This window comes from Carcharhinus amblyrhynchos, chromosome 2, assembly GCF_965287045.1.
Source record: "Carcharhinus amblyrhynchos chromosome 2, sCarAmb.v2.hapA, whole genome shotgun sequence".
Classification (NCBI taxonomy): Eukaryota; Metazoa; Chordata; class Chondrichthyes; order Carcharhiniformes; family Carcharhinidae; genus Carcharhinus; species Carcharhinus amblyrhynchos.
The window spans coordinates 65,969,631-65,990,902 of NC_137325.1; the positions used below are offsets into that span (position 1 = coordinate 65,969,631).

Sequence of the window (21,272 nt, forward strand, 5' to 3'; positions counted from 1 at the left end):
ATGCTGTCCCTTGGCAACATCAATAAACATGGCACTAGTTTTGACCTGTACACTATCTACCTCACTGCCACTTTTTAAAAAATCCATTCATGGGATTTGGGTGTCTCTGAAAAGGCAAGCATTTGTTGCCCATCCCTAATTGACCTCGAACAGTGTGGCTGCTAGGCCATTTCAGGGGGCAATTAAGACTCAACCACATTGCTGTGGATCTGGAGTCAAACATAGGTCAGACCAGGTAAGGATGGCAGATTTCCTTCTCTAAAGCACACTAGTAAACCAGATGAGTTTTTCCTGATGATTGTCAATGCTTTCATTGTTGTTATTAGACTTTTCATTCCAAATTTGTTTTTTGCTGAATTCAAATTTCACCATCTGCCATGGTGGGATTTAAACCCGGGTCCCCAGAGCATTACCCTGAGCTTCTGGATTACTAGTCTAATGACAATAATGTTAAGCTGAAACACAAATTAAGAAACAGACATTCGCTGGTTCATTACTCAGGGCAATACGTTGACAAATCAGTGTCAAACTGCCCGCTTTAAATTTCGAACACTGCTTGGCAGTTAGCTGTCAGTCACCATAAACAGGTGCATTCTCTATGGCAATGTCTTTTCAAATCTGAGTCTACTTGCCAACCAATCAGCACTCTCATACAGTATAAATTATTGATTTTCCCTACGTTACGTTATTGCCAATGTCTAGATTGAGTACAAGATGAAAGGCTTCAACAAAACAAATTTCCAGCAATGCTCAAATTCTGAACTATCAAATAATTTTTGGGAATACTGAATTAATTGTCTTTGGTCCCTGCTACAATCTGCATTCCTGGGTTACAGATTTCATCTCCCTGGCAACTTCCCTAGGCCGAACCAGACTGTTCGCAACCAGGGTTCAACTGAGCTTCCTACCACATTTCTTCCCATTACCATGATTGCAAGGTTCCACCTACACAACATCGCCTGACAGCACCACTGCCTCAGTTCATGTGCTGTTCAACTTCTCATCCCTTCTCGTTACCTCTAGACTTAATGACCCGAGCACACTTCTGACCAGTCTCTCAGCTTTGATTAATTGATCTTTTGTCGTCATATTGTACCTTAATACCCATCATCTCCCAGTCAAAAGGAAAAAGCAGATGTATATGGAGGGGAATCAAAAATAGCTAATGGAAAGAACTAACAATGCTGAGAAATACAAACAAAATTGAAGACAAGGCTGAAGAAATCCAAGGCAGAAAAGTGGGAATCCATTTCTCCACTTCACTGCATGCAAAATCACTGGAAATCAAATAACAGTGTATTAATTTTCAAATATGCTTCAACTTTGTCATGGGAACAAATTGATGAATCATTGTAGGCACCCATAAATGTTAGTAATTATGAATATGCCAAATCCATAAAATAAGTCACCTGTGACTAATTTTTGAAACACCATTTGTTTTGTAAAGTGTAGTTATCACTATATTTATCATGATATATAAATTTGAATGAAATGAACAGTAGACCCTTGTAAATATTTCATATAACAGGCTGAATTGTCAGAATAAGTTGCAGCATCACAAGCAAGTTTGATGTAGCTCAGTTCACATTATTTTGTCTAAACAGGTAGTCAACAGGTTTTAATCTTCTGTAGACATTAGAGTAGCAATCAGATTTATCTGGTACTAACTACTGATCATATTTGCACGAGAAAATATTCCACAAACATTACTTGCAAAATGTAAGAGCAGTACCTACCACCTACAACATCCTGTAAACATTGTTTGAAAGTGGGAAAATAGCTGCTTTCTGTTGCTTCTAGAATTTTGGCCATTTTTCGAACAACTGGGCTCTGAAACTAGAAGAAGAAGAATGCAGCAGATTAAATTAAGATGAATTTCCTGCATATATTAATAAACAATGACAACAGAAGCTGTAAACTTTCTCCAATTAATGATGCTGACTAAAAGTTCAAAGTAAAGAAAGAATCAATTAGTACTGTGGCATACCAGCCTTTACTCCACCTACTTGTTCATAAATGCACAGCAAGTTGTCTTTCCTTGCCTTCCAGAAATCCAATTCTGTCTTTGGACCTGGATTTAACCCTTGCAGCAACGGTTCAGAAGAATCCTTCCTCAATACATCCCGAATTTGGTGAGTCCATTTGATTACCATGGATTCAATTGGATGAACTATTAACCGGTCATAATGATCAAGCCTAAAGTGCACAAAGCAGGATTGAGACAGAAATGTCCAAATAATATATCTTCTATTCAATAATATTATGAATTGAAACTGCACTTTAATCAATAAAAGGAAATCCAAAATAGCACAGAATGATTAAACACATTCTGTCTTGGCTATGTTAATTAATTATTTGATTTTTCTCATTCTGCCTATCTTTGCATGTTTACATCACTTCTGCCATTCAATCATTTTCCGTTTTACACTTGAGCGCTTTGCCAGCCATCCACCCTTTTTCCTGTGTTTGTGTTATCTTCCCATCCCTCTTGTTCCGATCCTTTTTAAATGCAGTTCATCGCCAATACCTTTCAGCTCTGACAGAGCAAAAGCCTGAAATATTAGCTTGTTTGTTCTCTTCACAGATACTGCCTGACCTGATGACTGTTTCCAGAATTCTCTGTTTTGGTTACTGTTGTCTGTTAACTGTCAGCAAGTGAATTTCATAACTTTCAGTAGCTTTACAATTTTTCTGATGTTCTACATTTATTACACAATTACTTTCGACACTTGGTGATTGAGAAATTAACCTCTGGAAAATATTCTTCTTTAGCCAGAAGGCCAAATTTCTTAAATAGCTCCCAACTCCAAATGAAACAACAGAACCAAGGGGAGAGCAGGAATTTGGGTGACACAGTGGTTAACACTGCCGACTCATAGCACCAGGGTCCCAGATTCTAGACTTGGGTCACTGTCTGTGCGGGGTCTACACATTCTCCCTATGTCTGTGTGGGTTTCCTCCTGGTGTTCTGGTTTCCTCCCACAGTCCAAAGATGAGTAGGTTAGCTGGGTTGACCATATTCAATTGCCCCTTGGCGCCAGGGGGATTTGCAGGGTAAACATGAGTTACGGAGATAGGGGCTGGGTGAGATTTTTGTTGATACAGGCTCGATGGGCCAAAAACCCTCTTCCTGCACTGTAGGAATTCTATGATTCTATGAATAGAAGAAAACATATTCAGATACATAAAGTTAAAAATAAGGGAGAAAATGATTAGGATCATTTACAGTAAGAGAAATGTATAAGTAAAATTAAAGTAGTATAAATGGAAGGAGGAAAGATGACAAAAGTATTTAACTTGTTTTTTAATTACAATTGAAATTCTTTTTTGTCGATTAGCAATACAGTATTACAACAATGAATGTAAAGGCTTGTGTGTGATTTTATTATGCTTCTCAATGTTAGCTTTTGTTTCAATGATAGTGTTAGTGAATAGGTGACTGAACGAGATAGTTTTTTGCAACCTGACAGCAACCAATGGCTACTTATTAAGGGAGTGCATTTCTGGAAAGATGTAGGGGAAGCAAAGTTAATGAGCAAGGAAAAGTACATGGGCAAAAAGAACATGGTCCTGATTTTACGGTCAGCAATGAGGGGACATCTTTCGCCAATGACCTCCAAGAAAACTGCCCACAAAGATCTAGTGACCTCTGTGGTGTAGATTTTCCAACATTAGTTTGAATCTGGCGCCAAGTCACAGGAATCAAGCGTCCAGCACCGATGACATCGACAAGCAAAGAAAACAGTCAATCACACTGACGTCTTCTCAACTGGTTTTCTATCTGGACGTGTTTCAGTGTTCAATTTATAAAACAGCTATATATATTCATATAATGTGTATAGTTCTTGATGCCAATCAGTACTTTTCAGACACCAGATAAATTTGTTGCAGTATTTTTGTGTACTTACATTTGCTAAATTGGCTCATTTGACAGTCTTCTCACCTAAATCAGAAGGTTGCAGGATTAAGCTGCACTGGCAGTCATAATTTGGGCAGACATTTTGGTCAATTGCTGAGGCAATGCTCTTGGGGATAATGCTAAATTGCAAGCTTGGGTGGAGGTCAAAGATCTCATAGAACTATCTGAGGAGCCTTGGCCAGCAACCAAACAGTAACTATTTCATTGCTGTTTGTGGGCTATTATTGCATTCCAAGTGGCTGCCAATAAAAACAATGATTGTACCTCAAAAATGATTCGCTGCCAGCACTTTGAGATGTGGGTGGCAGAGAATGGGAGGGAGTGGTCAAAAGGGCCAGGAAGGAGTAGATAATAGGGGATAAATTGCACAGTAATGGAAGCAGGAACACAACAGTGATGGCAGTGATGTGAGAAACCACACTTGTGCTGGCAGAGTGGGCGCCATGTTTCTGTTTGGTGTAGGACTTGGAGCTTAATGTAAGTAATTCAGCCAGTATGAAGCAATGAACATGCAGTGTTTCAAAAATTGCCAAACATTCTGATTTAAATGCACCCTCGATTGTACTGGCTGTAAAAAAAGATTGGTTTCTACAGACAAAGCCACACTCCCTATGATGCAACATGTAGCATTATGCACATAGTAATCTGGATCAGTTAGCCGTACGACAAACATTAAATGCTACTACCATTGAAGCACAGATACTCATTAATATAAATTCCACACAAAGCCACCGATCTCTCGAACTGACAAACATACATCACTCTGGCAGACGTTATACCTTGGGTAGAGTATTACAGGGCAATTTCAGCAAGTGAAATCAAACTGAGGGACTAACAAACAGCAGATTTTGCTATGATGCATATCATTGCGTAGTCTCTGTTTCAAAACAATAAAGTAACTCAAAAGTCTAGCTATTCTCAGTGGCATCATACAGTCCACCAATAAAAGTAGCTTCATGGGCAATCAAATATTCATGAGTGTTCCATGAGGCTGCTCGTAACTACCTAGCAGAGCAAGGATTTCACTGAAGAATCTTTAACATGGGACATAAATCCTAATTGAGACAAGTCACCAATAGTGAATCTTTCATGAATAAATAAACTGCCAATAATAAATACTTTCAAAAGCACAGAGAAACAACAAGATTATTTGATGTAATTAGAACGGTTAATGAAAAGAACAAACTCCACACTCAGCATGATATCTTTCTCACCACCGAGACAGCTGGGAGGGTCTTGCAGAGATGTAATCAAGTGTTCAAATAGTAACAGTTTCTAACATTCAGCTCATCTTCGTCTTTGACATTCATTAGGCAAGTCCACCTAGACGGATGTGAACTCTTATCTGTAAAGAGTTATCAGCGCAGGAGGCACAACGGGGCTAATTTTGAATTTCACCACCAGGTCAGTAATGTGGCAGATCAAATTACCCAGACATTGTCGATGATGGATTAAAATTGGGTGAGTTCTACAATGGGCAGACAAACCACGCTGCCACATTACCACACAGTTAGCGAAGCTCAAAATTACCTCAGCATGTATTGTGTGTCCACACAGTATCATTGATCAGCTTTTTAAAATTAAACTTAAAATCAGACAGCGCACTCTAAAGTAATTAACTGAAAGACATGCCACTTTCAATTGTGTGGTATGAACAGTATTAACACCTGCATTTGTTACACGTATTTAACTTTTTCACCTTACTTGTTCCCATTTCCCTGTTTCTGACTGTTGTCTCCTATTCTGGCTGCGATGCTTGGTATAGGCAGGAGGGTCCGTCCCATCGCTTGACCTTTCACAACATAAACCTTATTTCTAATACTTTCCACATGACGGTCTACATCTTGCGAAATAAACTGCGGCCAGGTTTTGTGGCTCCTCTTGTTTGAAAGAACAGGCACCAGTACCTAAAATGTTAGAGAACATTCATTGGTTTAACTGTATTTCATGACTGGTAAGTGCTACAATTATGAAATAATAATGACGTGTTTCCAGGTTTGGTTATATATCAAAACATTACTGCTTAAGAATAACAGCATTGGCATTCTTTTGTCATTTCAAAAACAAAACCTTTCAGAAATTATTTTGACAATTTGTTCTTTCTATCGATGGCCAAGGTTTAGGTCTTGTGTGTAATTGGGCCATCTCAGCGAGAGCCAGATTTGATGTCTGGATCTCTGCTCAGTTCAGTGATTTTAAATAGGAGACTGCTAATTTTTAAAATATTGTTGCAAGATTTAAAATTATACTTTCAGGCCTCAGCAAGGTAGTGAGGAGAAAAGTAATCACAGAGGATTTCTGTTCAGGGTCATATCCAATGACCACAACTGGCGAGTCTGTGCATGACTTACAGATGATGATCAGAGTTTGAGAGATTCTGGGGGACCACCACTGATTCTAGGCAAGTAATGATCACCACCTTCAGAACAGTGGGACAAGGGAAGAATATCGGAACAAAAACTGGTGAAAATTAGAATGAAGCTCACTTCAGTGATGCATTATTTTATTGCAAGATTTAACATGGGCCAGAATTTTCCAGTCAATCCTACCGGTAGGATCATCTGGTCCTACCAATGGCAAAGCCCCACCACAGGTTTCCTGGTAGCAGGATGCATATAACAGGAAACCCTTTTGACTGCGGCATCCTGCCACCGCAAATCATATTGCAGGAGACACACAAAATCCCACTCAGGATTTCATCATATATCAAGGCCAATTCAGCAACCTTATGGAAAGAGCCCCAGACTGGTGTGTACACAGGTACACTGGTGTACACAGAAATACCGTATACTATCACATAGAAGCAAGTCATTCAGTCACAGTCTGAGCCAGCTGTTTTAAAAAAACAATTACTCTCATTTCCTCACACCTTCTCCATATCCTTACACTTTTTCACTTCAATTATTTATCCAATTTCTTATTCACCATCCTATCAGATAGAGCTTTGCAAATCCTAATTACTCTATGCTGCCACTAATGACTGCCTATTTCCATAATATCATTAGAATGTGCCCTTGCATATCTGCTCCTGAAGGCCTCATTAGTGTGTGCCAGCTTTGGCTCAGCTGGTGATACGGTTATTTCTGAATCAGGTGGTTATGGGTTCAGGTCCCACTTCAGATATTTGAATGGGTATATCTAGGTTAGCACTCCTTTATAGTATTGCAGGGAGTGCTGGACAGTCAGAGGTGCCATCTTCTGGATGGCAAAACTGACGCTCTGTTTGCCCTCTCAGGGAACATAAAAATCATTATTTTAAATAAGAGCAGAGAAGTTGTGCTGAGTGCTCTGGTCAATACTCATCCTTCAATTGACATCACAACAGATGATCTGGTCATTAATATATTGCTGTTTGAGGGAGTTTGCTGACCACAAATTAACTGTCACACTTCCTCCATAATAATAGTGACTACACTTCATAAACACTCCACTGACTCTAAAGCTCTCCAGATTTTCCTGTCTCACCTGTGGCAATGCTCGCTGGTGTCGTGGACTGAAAATCTCACTGTACTTACCCCACAAGACTGAAGACATACTCTACTAAGTGCTTAACACATATTTATTAGTACTACATCTAAACAGGTTACTGTAGGCATATTGCTCCTAGGCATGGTAATCCAACATCTTTCCCGAGGGGGAGAGAGAGATAAAGAGAGAGAGAGAGAGCGAGAGCAAGAATAGAGCAAGAGAAATTCCCAAGAAGGGGATTAATTCTGCTAAAGTTTCTCAAGTCTTTTCCTTGAAAATTTTCACTATGAACAATGTGGTTTTATATCAATCCACATGTGAGATAAATCTTGGTTTTGTGTGACAGTGTGACTTCACTGGAAACTGCAGGAGAATATGAAATGGGCTTTTGATTCATCATCATAAATTTTACAGTAATACACAAAGTCAAGATTTAACCAATGTGGCTGCATGGATACAGTTTGCAGATATGATTTTTAACATGGAGCCTTCAGAAAATTACTCCTACAGTGTACATAATAAAACCTATTGATGTTGCCACTACATCTTGAGCACACACAGATATCTAGCGAGTACAGTTATTGACATTGGCATCTCAACCATGACCATCACAAGGTTTTACGTTATCAAACGTACAGATCTCTTCCTTGTGTATAAGTCTTCTCCACAATATTTTGTTGGGAGGACAAACAAGTAGCCACAAAACAGTTCACTTGGTTGTACTGGTGATGGTTACTCGTTAACTCCATGGTTACTAGTGCATAAAACAAAACAGATGAAACGAACAACGCTCTTGCTGTGCTTTGTACATAACAGAAAACCAGTAGCTGAATCTGGCCGAGATGAAGAAACATGTTACAATCTTGTTTGACATAGGAGAATGAGATTTTCTTTAACTACCCCCACACACCAATTCAAATAAATAAAACATAGAACAGAAAACAGCGGGGGGGAGGAATGACTTTTTATTTTCTTCCATAACAAGCAAAGAAAGTGGTATTTTCATCTTGATGCTTCTAATCAAATTAACATACAATAAAATGTTCCATTTTTGTGTAAATATTTCACCAGTAAAACCTGATTGCACTGGAAAGCTGCACTTTGTAATGACTTGCATAACCTAAAGGTACATTTTTACCTTTCTATAATACTACATAGCAATGCAAAAATGGGGTTACATTCATTAATAAGATAAAGAAATGGTGAAGTGATGTGGAGAAAGCTGCAACTTTATGGGTAAACAGAGTCAGAGCAGCCAGCGTAAAGGGAAGGGGAGCTGCGCTCCAGCATCCAAGGGACAGCCACTGTTTCCTTGCTATTTTCAACTGCTTGAGGCCCAGTAGAATTTAAATTGCCTTTTCCTCTCGCTTTTTTTTTCCTTCCTATTTCTCTGTCACACCCTCTCGCAGCATCTCAGATTTTGTCTCCTGGAAGCTTTCTTACAGATATGCAAGAGCAGAAATTCCGCTGCATTTGTTTTTGGATGCCTCACCTGCATTTTTTGACTGCTCATCCACGGAATGCAAACGGGCATTGGGAAAGTCCAAAAAGCCTGGGATCTTGGGCCTTGGGACTTACTGTCATGGAGAAATCACTACAGTACGAGTCTTCTTGTGTTCTAATGTGGAACAAGTGCCTGGGTAAGATCATGGGGGCCTGCAGTCTCATTGAGGGACCTCAGACTGTGATGGGAGAGCTAGGAGCTCAAAGAATGAACTCAGAGGTCTCCACATCGGGACCAGGAGTGATCATCAAATACTAAACTTTTTCTCATTCTGAGCTGTCTGGCATTGGTTTTTTCCATGAACACAGGTCTGCTAAGACAGGTAATCATGATGCAGACATAGGCTGGAATTTTACTGGCACACCCACCCTGATTCCAGGGAGCGGGCAAGGCTTGAAGAACGGCATTCTCGGTTGGTCTCGGGCAAGCGTGCAGGTAAAATTCCACGCATAATATCCCAGGTGTTTATGCATCTGCCATTGTTAGCTCATCACAATGATCCTGATGATGCACTGACACTGACTGGCTCAAAGTGCAAGTCAGGTCCCATATTGCATATAGAAAAATGAAACGTTTACCAGCATAGAAGGCTATTCATCCCATTTTGTCCATGTAGGCTGAAAAAGAATTATCCAGTCTAATCCAAACTACCAGCTCTTGATCCATAGACCATGAGGTTATACTACTTCGAGTGCAATCTAATTGTTTTTTTAAATGCATTTAAGGTTTCTGCCTCCAAATGTCTATGTACACAACATCAACCACATCATCCTCAACAACCCCTCCACTGCTTCATCTAAGAATTCAATCAGGCCAGTCAAATTTGATCTGCCTTTAAGAAACGCATGCTGGCTTTCATTTATTAGTCCATACTTTTCTAAATGCCAATTAATTTTATAAAATCCTATAGTGCAGACATAGGCCATTTGGCCCATCAAATCTGCACCACCCACAATCCCGACCAGGCCCCATCCCCATAACCCCATGCATTTACCTTAGCTAGTCCCCCTGGCACCAAGGGAGAACTTAGCATGGCCAATGCACCTAACCCACACATCTCTGGATGGGAGGAAACCGAAGCACCCAGAGGAAACACACGCAGACACGGGGAGAACGTTCAGACTCCCCACAGACAGTGATCCAAGCTGGAATTGAACCTGGGTTCCTGGTGCTGTGAGGCAGCAGTGCTAACCACTGTCTCACTGTACAGGTTTATTGTCTGTAAGAGTTTAATTGCCACCAAAGTTAAGCTGAATTTACTCCACTGTGGAAACGCAGTCACTTGACAACAATGACAGTTGGCTGCTTCCTCCTTTCCATAGGATAAGTGACGACGATGCCGTTGCCTCTTGCAAATGCTGCACCAGTTCACTGCTAGGTCCACCTACTGACAACAGATGACTGATGCAGCAGATATCGTTTACAATGGCTTAGAAAGATGCTGTCTTTCACAAGTAGTGGTGATCAGTACTTGTGCTGGGAAAACAATCTCTGCTACAGGAGTCAGTCTCCTGATCAGCTTGGAGCAGATGGTATATTTCTGTGACTGCTCCCCGTGCACACAGGTCTGCTGTGACAGGATGATCTTTCGGTAACAGCCAGTGAAGATATGGTGCCTCAGGTGTTTATGCAGCTGCCTTTGTTTGCCCATCATAAATTCATCTTCATCATCAAAATAATCCATTGCAACTGGAATCTGCCAAATTCCCACCCTTCGCAGTGTTTCAGCTATAAGCAATATTATAGTCTTGTATTCTAACAAGTCGGTAAATCAAATCAATCTGCATTAATGCCCAGGAAAATGTAGCAAAAACTGAACAATTATTCAAAAAGATACAACTGCAATACAGTTTCAAATATACTTCAATAAAAATGTAAAATGGCCTCAGACTTTTTTTATAAAGTATCATGGATAAGTTTAAATATTCAGTCTTTGTAGATATTGATATGACTGATTAAACATTTCAACTGAACTGAAGAAAAATTGTTTTGTACATGTGTGTAATCATATTTGCCTAGAACTTGAATGGTCCAGCCAATGTGTTTTATTGAACACTGCTTGGCTGGAATCCATACAGTATTGCACAAATGCAGCATCACATTCATTTTTGCTTCAGTTCATCTTCCTTGCGAGGTTTCACTCTATTTCCCCTGCATTACCTGTTCTCTTTTTTTCAACTTATATCTTAAATTGGTTAAACTTAAAGCAAATGGTTAGAAATTCACAGGCAGTAGATGAGTATTCCCCAATCTATGCTCACTATGGGCTAGATACTTTATCACTGGCAAAGACATGCACACTCAAAATCTATCCTCAATATTAAACCCAGTGGAGGCAGACAGGTATAGTTGTATTCCCAGTCCAGTCCACCCACAAATTTCTTCAGGGTGTGACTAGTGCCAGGTAAACAGTGTAGAGTGCAAGTTACATCATGCAACTGACAGCAGAATCACAACAAACTATTCTGTATACTAACAGTGGCACCAGGAGAAAGCAAGCAAAGCCTAAAAACACAGTATGTAGAAGTCAATTTTTTTTAATAGTATAGAACACTTCCAAGTCAGTGGAGTGTTTAAAATCATGTCTACTAGTCTCATTCCCAATTTCTGTCTTCCCTTCCTGTGATCCTGCTAAAACCGCCTCAATGTGCATCAATTAAATCCCTCCTATTTCCTGTACACATGTCTCACACCTGCCCTGGCCCCCCCCATCCAATGCTATAGTTAAGAAAACCCAGCAACGCCTCTACTTTCTCAGGAGACTAAGGAAATTTGGCATGTCTGCCACAACTCCCACCAACTTTTATAGATGCAACAAAGAATGCATTCTTTCTGGTTGTATCACAGCTTGGTATGGCTCCTACTCTGCCCAAGACCGCAAGGAACCACAGAAGATTGTGAATATAGCCTAATCCATGACACAAACCAGCCTCCCACCCAATGATATTGTCCAAACTTCCTGCTGCCTCGGAAAAGCAGCCAGCATAATTAAGAACCCACGCACCCTGAACTCTCTTCTGCCTCTTTCTGTCAGGAAAAAGATGCAAAAGTCTGAGGTCACGTACCAACCAACTCAAGAACAGCTTCTTCCCTGCTGCCATTAGACTTTTGAATGGACTGTTCACACTGAGAGAAATATCAATTCCTGGGTGGGTCACTATCTCGGTGAAAGACGCTCTTTCTGCCCAAAACCTGCTGGTCTTCCAGTGCAAAGAATTGTCTTCCACTGAGTGTTGCAGACTGGCATATTCCCAAGGACCACGTGCTGAGAGATGCTCTCAAGCTTGCTGCAGCCACCACCAAGTCACAATGGGAAAGGCCACTGTGTAAGGCCTTTCAGATAATATAGACCAAGGAGCTACTAACTAGGAAAAGCCCTCAGACTGTATAACTGTGTGTGTGTGTGTGTGTGTGTGTGTGTGTGGGTGTGTGTGTAACTGTTAAAGCACCACAATGTGTAATGTGACGAATGTACATAGTTTGATAAAGAACTTTGGATTATATTGTAATATATGAAATGTTTTTGGATTGAACACTGTCAATTTCAATGTTAGGGAAAATGAAAATACGACTTCTTTACTGTCGTACTGATTGGAAATGCTTCTATAATTTTTTTCTGATTAGTGGGCTGACGAATGGCAGATGAAGTTTAATTTAGATAAATGTGAGGTGATGCATTTTGGTAGATTGGAGGCTTACTCAGTTAATGGTAGGGCACTGGGGAGAGGCCTTTCAGAGGTCTTCCGCCTTCCAAGGCGGCCTTCACGACACACGACAGCGCAGAGTCGCTGAGCAGAGACTGATAGCCAAGTTCCGCCCACATGAGGACGGTCTCAACAGGGACCTTGGGTTCATGTCGCACTATCTGTAACCCCCGTGACTTGCCTGTGTTTGCAAAACCTCACTTACTGTACTGACTGGAGACAATACACATCTCTTTAACCTGTGATCAGTGCTCCTTCCACTCACATTGTCAGCCACTTTAAGACTTGAATAGCAGGTTAGGTGTAAAGATTTGCATTCTAATCAGTAATCTGTAAACTGTCTGTGCTTTATACGCTCTGTCTGAGGCCAGGGCTCTCCATTCACCTGATGAAGAGTTTAACCTCGAAAGCTTGTGAGTTTACTATCAAATAAATCGGTTGGACTTAAACCTGGTGTTGTCAGACTTCTTACTGGGGAGAGTTACAGAACAGAGAGATCCAGAACAGAGAGATCCAGAGGTTCATGTTTATAGCGCCTTGAAAGTGGAGTCACAGGTGGACAGGCTGGTGAAGAAGGCATTCAGCATGCTTGATTTCTTTGGTCAGACCATTGAATACAGGAGCTGGGACATCTTGTTGAAGTTGTACAAGACATTGGTAAGACCACATTTGAAGTGCTGTGTATAGTTCTGGTCACTCTACTGTAGAAAGGATACTATTAAACTAGGAGGAGTACAGAAAAGATTTACTAAAATGTTTCCGGAACTTGATGGTTTGAATTATAAGGAGAAGCTGGATAGACTGGGACTTTTTCCTCTGGAGCATAGAAGGCTGAGGGATGACCTTATAGAGGTCTATAAAATAATGAGGAGCACAGTTCAGGTGGATAGTCAATATCTTTTCCCAAAGGTAGGGGAGTCTAAAACTAGAGGGCATTGGTTGAAGGTGGGAGGGGAGAGATACAAAAAAAGGGTCCAGAGGAGCAATTTTTTCCACACAGGGGGTGGTGAATATCTGGAACAAGCTGCCAGAGCTAGTAGTAGAGGTGGGTGCAATTTTGTCCTTTAAAAAGCATTTAGACAGTTACATGGGTACAAAGGTATAGAGGGGTTTGGGCCAAATGCAGGCAATTGGGATTAGCTTAGGGGTTTAAAAAAAAGGATGGCGTGGACAAGCTGGGACAAAGGGCCTGTTTCCATGCTGTAAACCTCTATGACTGACTCTAAATGAATAAAATATATTTTTGAAATTAAAAAATCTGCCAACACTCATAAATGAAAGGCAATAACTTGCAAAGTTGAGTCACTTCTCCTGGGAGAAGAGGAAGAAATTAATTACCTCCAGAAGTAAGGACACCATTCCTCATGGATCAGATCCTTCCCTCCTCCCTGAAGCTGCTGTGTTTCCTCAGCCATTGGAAACATCAGTGTCCCATGGCATTAAAATTAAAACTCTGCTAAAATGAGGCAAGCAGCCTAATTAAAATATTCAAATTATCATCTCACCTCTGGAAAACAGTTAATGTGCCACCCTCAACTTGATTCCACTAAAACTGGGGGTACATTAGAGTATCTGTTTTAACCACACACCCCCAATCCCAAAGTTTGGGGGCTGCAATTCCCCCCCAATATATCTGAGGTCTGACCTAGCTTTCAGTCATTCCAGAATAACTGCTAATTTTGTGCTTATAAAATTAAAATATTACATTTCATTCTGTTTTTTAAACAACGTTAAGTTTTATAATGCAGAAATTCAATTCTTACCTTACATGTATTTGGTATGATAATGATCAAAGTATTAGAACAAACATAAGAATGAAACCAACATAAAAATAAACTCATAGCAAGAATTTTAAATTCGAGCACTTTGGCTTCTTTAATTTATCTGAGAAACCACTCACCTCTTCAACCAATGTGGTTATTTGATTCAGTGGAGTTGCAGACAACTGTCCAAACAGTAGATCTCTTCTGTAATTCTCTTTTAGAATGGGTCCTCTAATTTTCTTGATTATGTAAGCAAATTTATTTTTCAAATTTGAAGGTAACTGAAAATAAATTAAAATGTGTCATTTACATGTACTAATTGTGTTTTGTATGCCAGTTGATAAACATAAATATTGTAATGTGCAATTTGCTACACATCTGTGTGCACAACAGCATCACGAGCACTGCAAATGCTGTTTCTCTTTGTTGTTGAGAACTGAGCACATTCCTATATTTAGGCTTGGATTTCTAACATTCTCCTTATTGACCCCGACAAATTAAAATTCATTCACAATACTATGGCCACCTATCATCAGTGCAAAGTTCCGCAATTGCATCTCTTCCTATCTTTTGAGCTGATTTGCACTTGCTCCTCATGCTCAGTGAGCCAGCTTCAAGATCCTCATGCTGCTTTAAAATCCTTTGAGGTGAAGCGACTTCGCCTCCTCACTCCTTTGCAGTGCACATAATACTCGATAGGTACAAGTGTTTACTGATGCTTGCAGTTAAGTTTAATTCACAATTTTTCAGACCACATAAATGTTAGAAAATGACCATCTCCAACAAGAGTGTCTAACTGCTTTCCCAACCCTCTCCACCAGCCCCCCAACCCCTGCCCCAAGTGTCAAGTCTAGAGGGGCATCAATAATCCAAAACTTAACTGGACCGCTACATAAAACAAAGTCAGCGGCTGGGTATTTTGTGGAAGTGACCCACGTCCAAATGAATATTCCTTTTACAATCATGTTGTGGTGCAAAAGGGTGGGTGGTTAGTTGGGTGGGGTGAAAAATGTGCAATTTCAAGTGGAAAGGAACAGAGAAGAATGCCAACTTGAAGTGGATGGAGGCAGGGACAACAGTGTCTGTATGAAGGAAAGGGGAGGAAAGAAGGAGAGAAGTCCCAACGCAAAGTAAGGGAGGAAAAGGAAATGAATATCAGCATGAATAAATCAAAAATGAAGAGTGTTTGTGTGAACTAGGATAGGACAGGAGTGCCTGAATTATGATGAATGCATAAGTAACAGGAACAATCAGATTGAGCAAGAGAGTAATAGTAAGGCATACATAAGAACATAAGAAATAGGAGCAGGAGTAGGCCATCTAGCCCTTCGAGCCTGCCCCGCCATTCAATAAGATCATGGCTGATCTGTCTTGGCTCAGTTCCACATTCCCGCCCTCTCCCCATAACCCTTAATCCCCTCTCTTATCAAAAACCCATCAACCCGCGTCTTAAAAATATTTAGCGAGGCAGCCTCCACCACTTCAGCGGGCAGAGAATTCCAGAGATTCACCACCCTTTGAGTGAAGAAGTTCCTCTTCAACTCCGTTCTAAACCGCCCCCCCTTTATCTTGAGGCTGTGCCCCCTAGTCCTACTATCCTTTCTGAGCAGGAAGAGTCTCTCCACCTCTATCCTATCCATCCCATTCATCATCTTATATGTCTCAATGAGATCTCCCCTCATTCTTCTAAACTCTAACGAGTACAAGCCTAATTTATTCAGCCTCTCCTCATAGCTCAACCCCCTCAACTCCGGCATCAGCCTAGTAAACCTCCTCTGCACTCCCTCCAAGGCCAAAATATCCTTGTGTAAGTACGGCGCCCAAAACTGCACACAGTACTCCAGCTGCGGCCTCACCAATGCCCTATACAGCCGCAGCAAGACCTCCCTACTTTTATATTCAATCCCCCTCGCGATGAAGGCCAGCATCCCATTCGCCTTCCTGACCACCTGCTGCACCTGCAAGCTGGGTTTTTGCGACTCATGCACAAGGACCCCGAGGTCCCTCTGCACCGTCGCCTGCTGCAGTTTTTCTCCACGTAAGTAATAATCCTTCCTACCATTATTCCTACCAAAGTGAACCACCTCGCACTTGCCAACATTAAATTCCATCTGCCATTCCTGGCCCATTCGCCCAGCCTATCTAGATCCTTCTGTAAACTCTCCCCACCCTCCGCACAATTTGCCTTTCCACCAATTTTGGTGTCATCAGCAAATTTCGACACCCTACACTCGGTTCCCTCCTCCAGATCATCTATATAAATGGTAAATAGCTGAGGCCCCAGCACCGACCCCTGGGGCACTCCACTAGTCACTATCCGCCAATCCGAATAGCACCCATTGACCCCCACTCTCTGCCTCCTATTTGACAACCAGTCCTCTATCCACGCTAACACCCTACCCCCAACTCCATGCCCCCTTACCTTCTGCAATAACCTCTTGTGAGGTACCTTGTCAAACGCCTTCTGAAAATCAAGAAAGACCAGATCCACCGGCTCTCCTCTATCCATCGCCCTAGACACATCCTCATACACAAAAGCCCACAATTTCTGAGGAAATAAAATATTCACATTTTCTGCCAAACATTTCCATTATACAAGTAATAAAATGTTGGATATGCTTGCAGCTTAAGTTAAAACAAGTTTGAGCCTTGTTGTACTTTTTGTTGAACTACAAGAATATTCAGGAGAGTTTCAGAGCCATCAAATTTCCATGGTTGTGTCTAGCCTTTTGAAGTTGTTTAACTTTTAATAATTTTTTTTTACAGCCATGCATGAATATTTACAGCACTGAAAAAGGCTACATATCCGAATGTGTTTTCAGAAGCTGTTTGCTGGAGTAATCCAAAACTAATTTTGCTGCCTTGCTCTCTCTCCGGAGCCAGCGCCAGCGCCGAACTACACTTGAGGAAACCAGCAATAAAGGAAGAAAGCGACTTACCTTTGGAAATCAACCCCACGTATAAGTCCTCTGCTGATCATTGTCACTCCTGACACCCTCAGTCCAAAACGATACCAGCCTCTCCTCCTAACCTATGATCACAACCGAGCTCCAAGTTCCTGATCTCTTTGCCCCCACTCCTACCTGTGGTCTCCTACATCTCCAGCTCCCTCAATCCCCAAAACCCCACCATTTCAGGCTTTAAGAAACCAGTGGCACCTCAGACTTACCATTCAGCGGCAGGAAGCAGTTCCTGTGCCCTCTCCACTGTGCCCAAATTTCTGGGCCTATGTATTTAATAATCCTTGTATAATGAAGTACCTATTGCTACAGATAGTATTGGGCTCCACATACATGTTAACGGATGATTTACTTATCATTACTTCTTTACTCTTGCACTCTATGGCTCATTTTATAAAATCCATATTTTCTTTTGCCATTTTAAGGCTTCATCCATTTTGGGAATTATTTAAGAAGCTTCTATTCATTCTGGATATCGCAAATTTCCTTACATCCCACTAGATATTCCTGAATTGTTGTTACTGTTCTGATGTAGCGATGGCAGCAATCACTTCTGGATTTGAATACATCAGTTTCTCTGATTATTTATGCACTGCAGTAACCTTGTTTAACCTTCTCTCCTCGCTTGAGCAAATAAATTTATAAAATATCACATTCATTTAACAGTTGAAACAGTGACATTTGGAACATCACAGAATTATTACAGCACAGGAGACGGCCATTTGACCCATCCTGATTGTAACACACACCTACATGCATAAAATGGCATTGGTCTATTTTGTTAATAAAAACAACTTTTAATATATGTGGTTAACAGATTAAACAAAGACAGTGTTTCATTTATTTACAAGTTATTAGAAAACAGAAGAGTGACAGAAGACTGGCTGCTCTATATTTAAAAAGGAAGATATAAATAGAAAATATATCCAGAAACTTAAAATATAGTAAAGAATAGTTAGCACGGGTTTCAAAGAAGAAGGTAATGTTTAATGAAACTTAAATTCTGTGAAGTATTAACAAAAATGATAGATCATGGTAACATAGTAGACCTAATAAAACTGGACTTCCAAAACAAGTTCAAAAACACAGACTGGATCCATGACTAAGGTCAGAAGACCTTGGGAGGGTCAGAGGACAAGAAGCAGAATGGATAACAAGCAGGATACAAGATAACACACAGCAGGGAGTTCAAGATGGAAAGTGGTATTTAATGCAGAGATCACTGTTGCTCACTGGTTACATTAACTATTTGGACATAGGAATTGGAATTACAATGACAAAATTTGTAGATGGCACCAAATTAGGGGGTGTAGAGAAGGACGGAAACAGGGGCATTAATAAACTGACAGATGAGTCACGTACTTGGTAAACATAGGTAAGCGTGAGGTAGAACATTTCTGTATGGAGAATAAAGACTGCATACTGCTTGGAAAATAACTGTTTACAGAGGGTAGAGAAACAGAGGGAGTTGGGTGTACACATATTATACTCCAGGAAGCAAATTGCTGAAGGATAGAGCTGGAGCCCATCTTTACACACTTTAATAGATATTTACAGAACTACACAAAACCGAACATCCAAAGTTTCAGGTTTCATCCATTTCGAGGAATTCAAGTGAACCACCAGTTAATGCTCAGCACCTGCATAAATTAAACACTAAATACAATTAAAAATAGATAGATAAATCACAAAAGCAGAAGCACAGATTAATGAAACAATTTGATAAAACAAATAAACCGGGGGATAGGTAGAACTGAAAACAAAAATCACAAAGTTAAACTTGCACAGAACCTTGACTGAACCACACTTACAACACTGCGAATAACTCTGGGATCCATATTATTAAAAAGAGACAGAGGTACTGAAAAAATGTGCAAAATTTACTAGAATACCAAATCCCAAAGATTATACCTTTCCAGATTGGAATTCTTTTCTCTAGGAAAAAAACTGAATGGTGACAAGATTATGAAAAGCTTTGACTGGATGAGAGAAATTTTCACTTGAAAGCACAATTGGAACTAGGGGCTATACATGAGATAGCCACTAATAAATGTAATTCTGGAGAACATTCTACCCAAAAAGTGGTGAAACATGCTGCACAAAGGAATAGGTGAATAACACAGACGCTATTGAAAGGAAAACTAGATAAACATAAAGGGTAAAAGGGATAGAAGATGATGCTGATGGTCTTTACAAAAAGGGTGAAGGAGGAGGCTCCTGTGGCACATAAAAACCCGTGTAAGGCTTGTTAGGTCGAATGGCCTGTTTCTGTATTGTAAATACAATGCAGCATGAAACCAGCAACGTTCGAATTCTCGATTAGAAGTTTTAAAAGAACTTGCTGCACAAGACTAATTTTCTTCAAATACTATTTTGATGACGCTAGAACACGCAGCTCTTTTTAAAAAGGAAAATGCAACTTTTTTTTCCCAAACAGGATTTATGTCCATAATCTATTTTACTGAACTCCATTCCTTTTTGAGAAAACTTGTGTTTTTCGTGGAATTTTAGAACACATGCAAGTTTTTTTTTTACATTGCAACACTGTTTAACTCAGATGAAAGAGATAACTTGTTGTTCAGAAAGGATTCACTGACTTTGTTCTGTGCTTTCCTGGTTCCTCGGGGGAAGGGATATTAAAACACAACCTGTTGCAACATTTAATCTTCAGGAACTGATGCGGAGAAAGCGGGGCAGTGGAAGCACGGATTGTTCTTACCTCCCAGGAGGCTGCTAGAAGCCCAGAGGCGCTGACAAACCACACCAGATGATACTCTCTTTCAAGAAAATCTGACAAGAGTGTTTGATTCTCTTTGCTGGCGATGAATGTAACCCATTTGTCAGCTCGGAGTCTCAATGAGAAGACAATCCTGTTTGCGATGTACTGCACCCTCTCGTCGTCTGCGAAACTTTCAGCATGGTTTTCTCCATCTTCCTCAGCCATTTCCTTCACTTTGATTTTTTAGCACTTCGACCTCCAACAAAAACGTAAATGTATCTTTTCAATTGAGCCCAACTTTTATTTCCAGTGCGCACCCAATTCATTCAGTGTGGAAGCTCCGCTTTTTACAGACTCGCTCTGAGCCGGACTCTGCTTTGGACTGGTTTCCTTGGGAATGGGAAAGAAATGTAGCCTTTCTGTCGTTCCCCTCTCTTCCCCCGTTTCCGCCAGTGAACAATTCCACTTCAGGTCGATGCCTTCTAGTCACAGAACCTCCCCGGAACAAACCAACACCACCCGGGGGGGGGGGGGGGGGCGCTGGCAACAAGTATTACATTTGTATGAGTTTATATCAATTGTAAACAGTGAGTGAAACTGCACGCCGATGTGACAGGCGCATACATATAAATTAACGGGACAATATCTCCATTTTCAAAAAACAAATCAGGAAAGATGTTATATGTTACAGTGAAATGAGCAAAAAAGTGCAGCACCTGAACATACAATGAACCCACAACAGTAAATAGCAAACGTGCATGCATTGGAGAGACTCCACTCAAGGAAAGCAATGTATACAATCTAGTATGTTGTGTGGACTATGACGAATTATTTGCTTAACTTGGACGGGGGTTGATGGAATGGGTCAGATCTCTGACCCACCATGTTTCAGTATCATGTATGCAGCACAAAAGGGTGAAAAGTAATTCTTCATGTATTCGGTTTAACAAGTTTTAAACTTTTATAAAGTTATCAAAAAAAAGGCTTGCCATTACAAGCACTAGATTGGCAATACCATACTTCTAAATTTCTAACAAAACTTCGATGAACGCTCCAAGAGTCCACACCACTAATGGATGTTACACACAGTCGGTGGCTTTGTTTCCTGGACTTAAATGTAGCAATCACAGGACAAGGATTGATGAAACAATAAAATTGGTTCTTTATTTGAGGATGAGACTATATAGAAATAGAACTAACTGGAAGACTATACACAGTACATCCGACTCCTACTC

The 21,272-nt window shown here is 40.6% G+C and overlaps 1 protein-coding gene across 1 annotated transcript in view; it reads right to left on the reverse strand.

Moving 5' to 3' along the window:
• Nucleotides 1-20,409, reverse strand: part of LOC145359772 (dynein axonemal heavy chain 11-like) — a 375,870-nt gene extending 355,461 nt beyond the window's left edge. The window contains exons 1-5 of the mRNA XM_080214554.1: nt 20,038-20,409; nt 14,496-14,618; nt 5,624-5,826; nt 2,007-2,196; nt 1,737-1,836 (exon numbers count right to left, since the gene is read on the reverse strand). Coding sequence (XP_080070680.1) covers nt 1,737-1,836; nt 2,007-2,196; nt 5,624-5,826; nt 14,496-14,618; nt 20,038-20,262 — 841 coding nt within the window. The 5' untranslated portion in view covers nt 20,263-20,409. The remainder of the gene's footprint in view (nt 1-1,736; nt 1,837-2,006; nt 2,197-5,623; nt 5,827-14,495; nt 14,619-20,037) is intronic.
• Between the last annotated feature and the right edge of the window lie 863 nt (nt 20,410-21,272).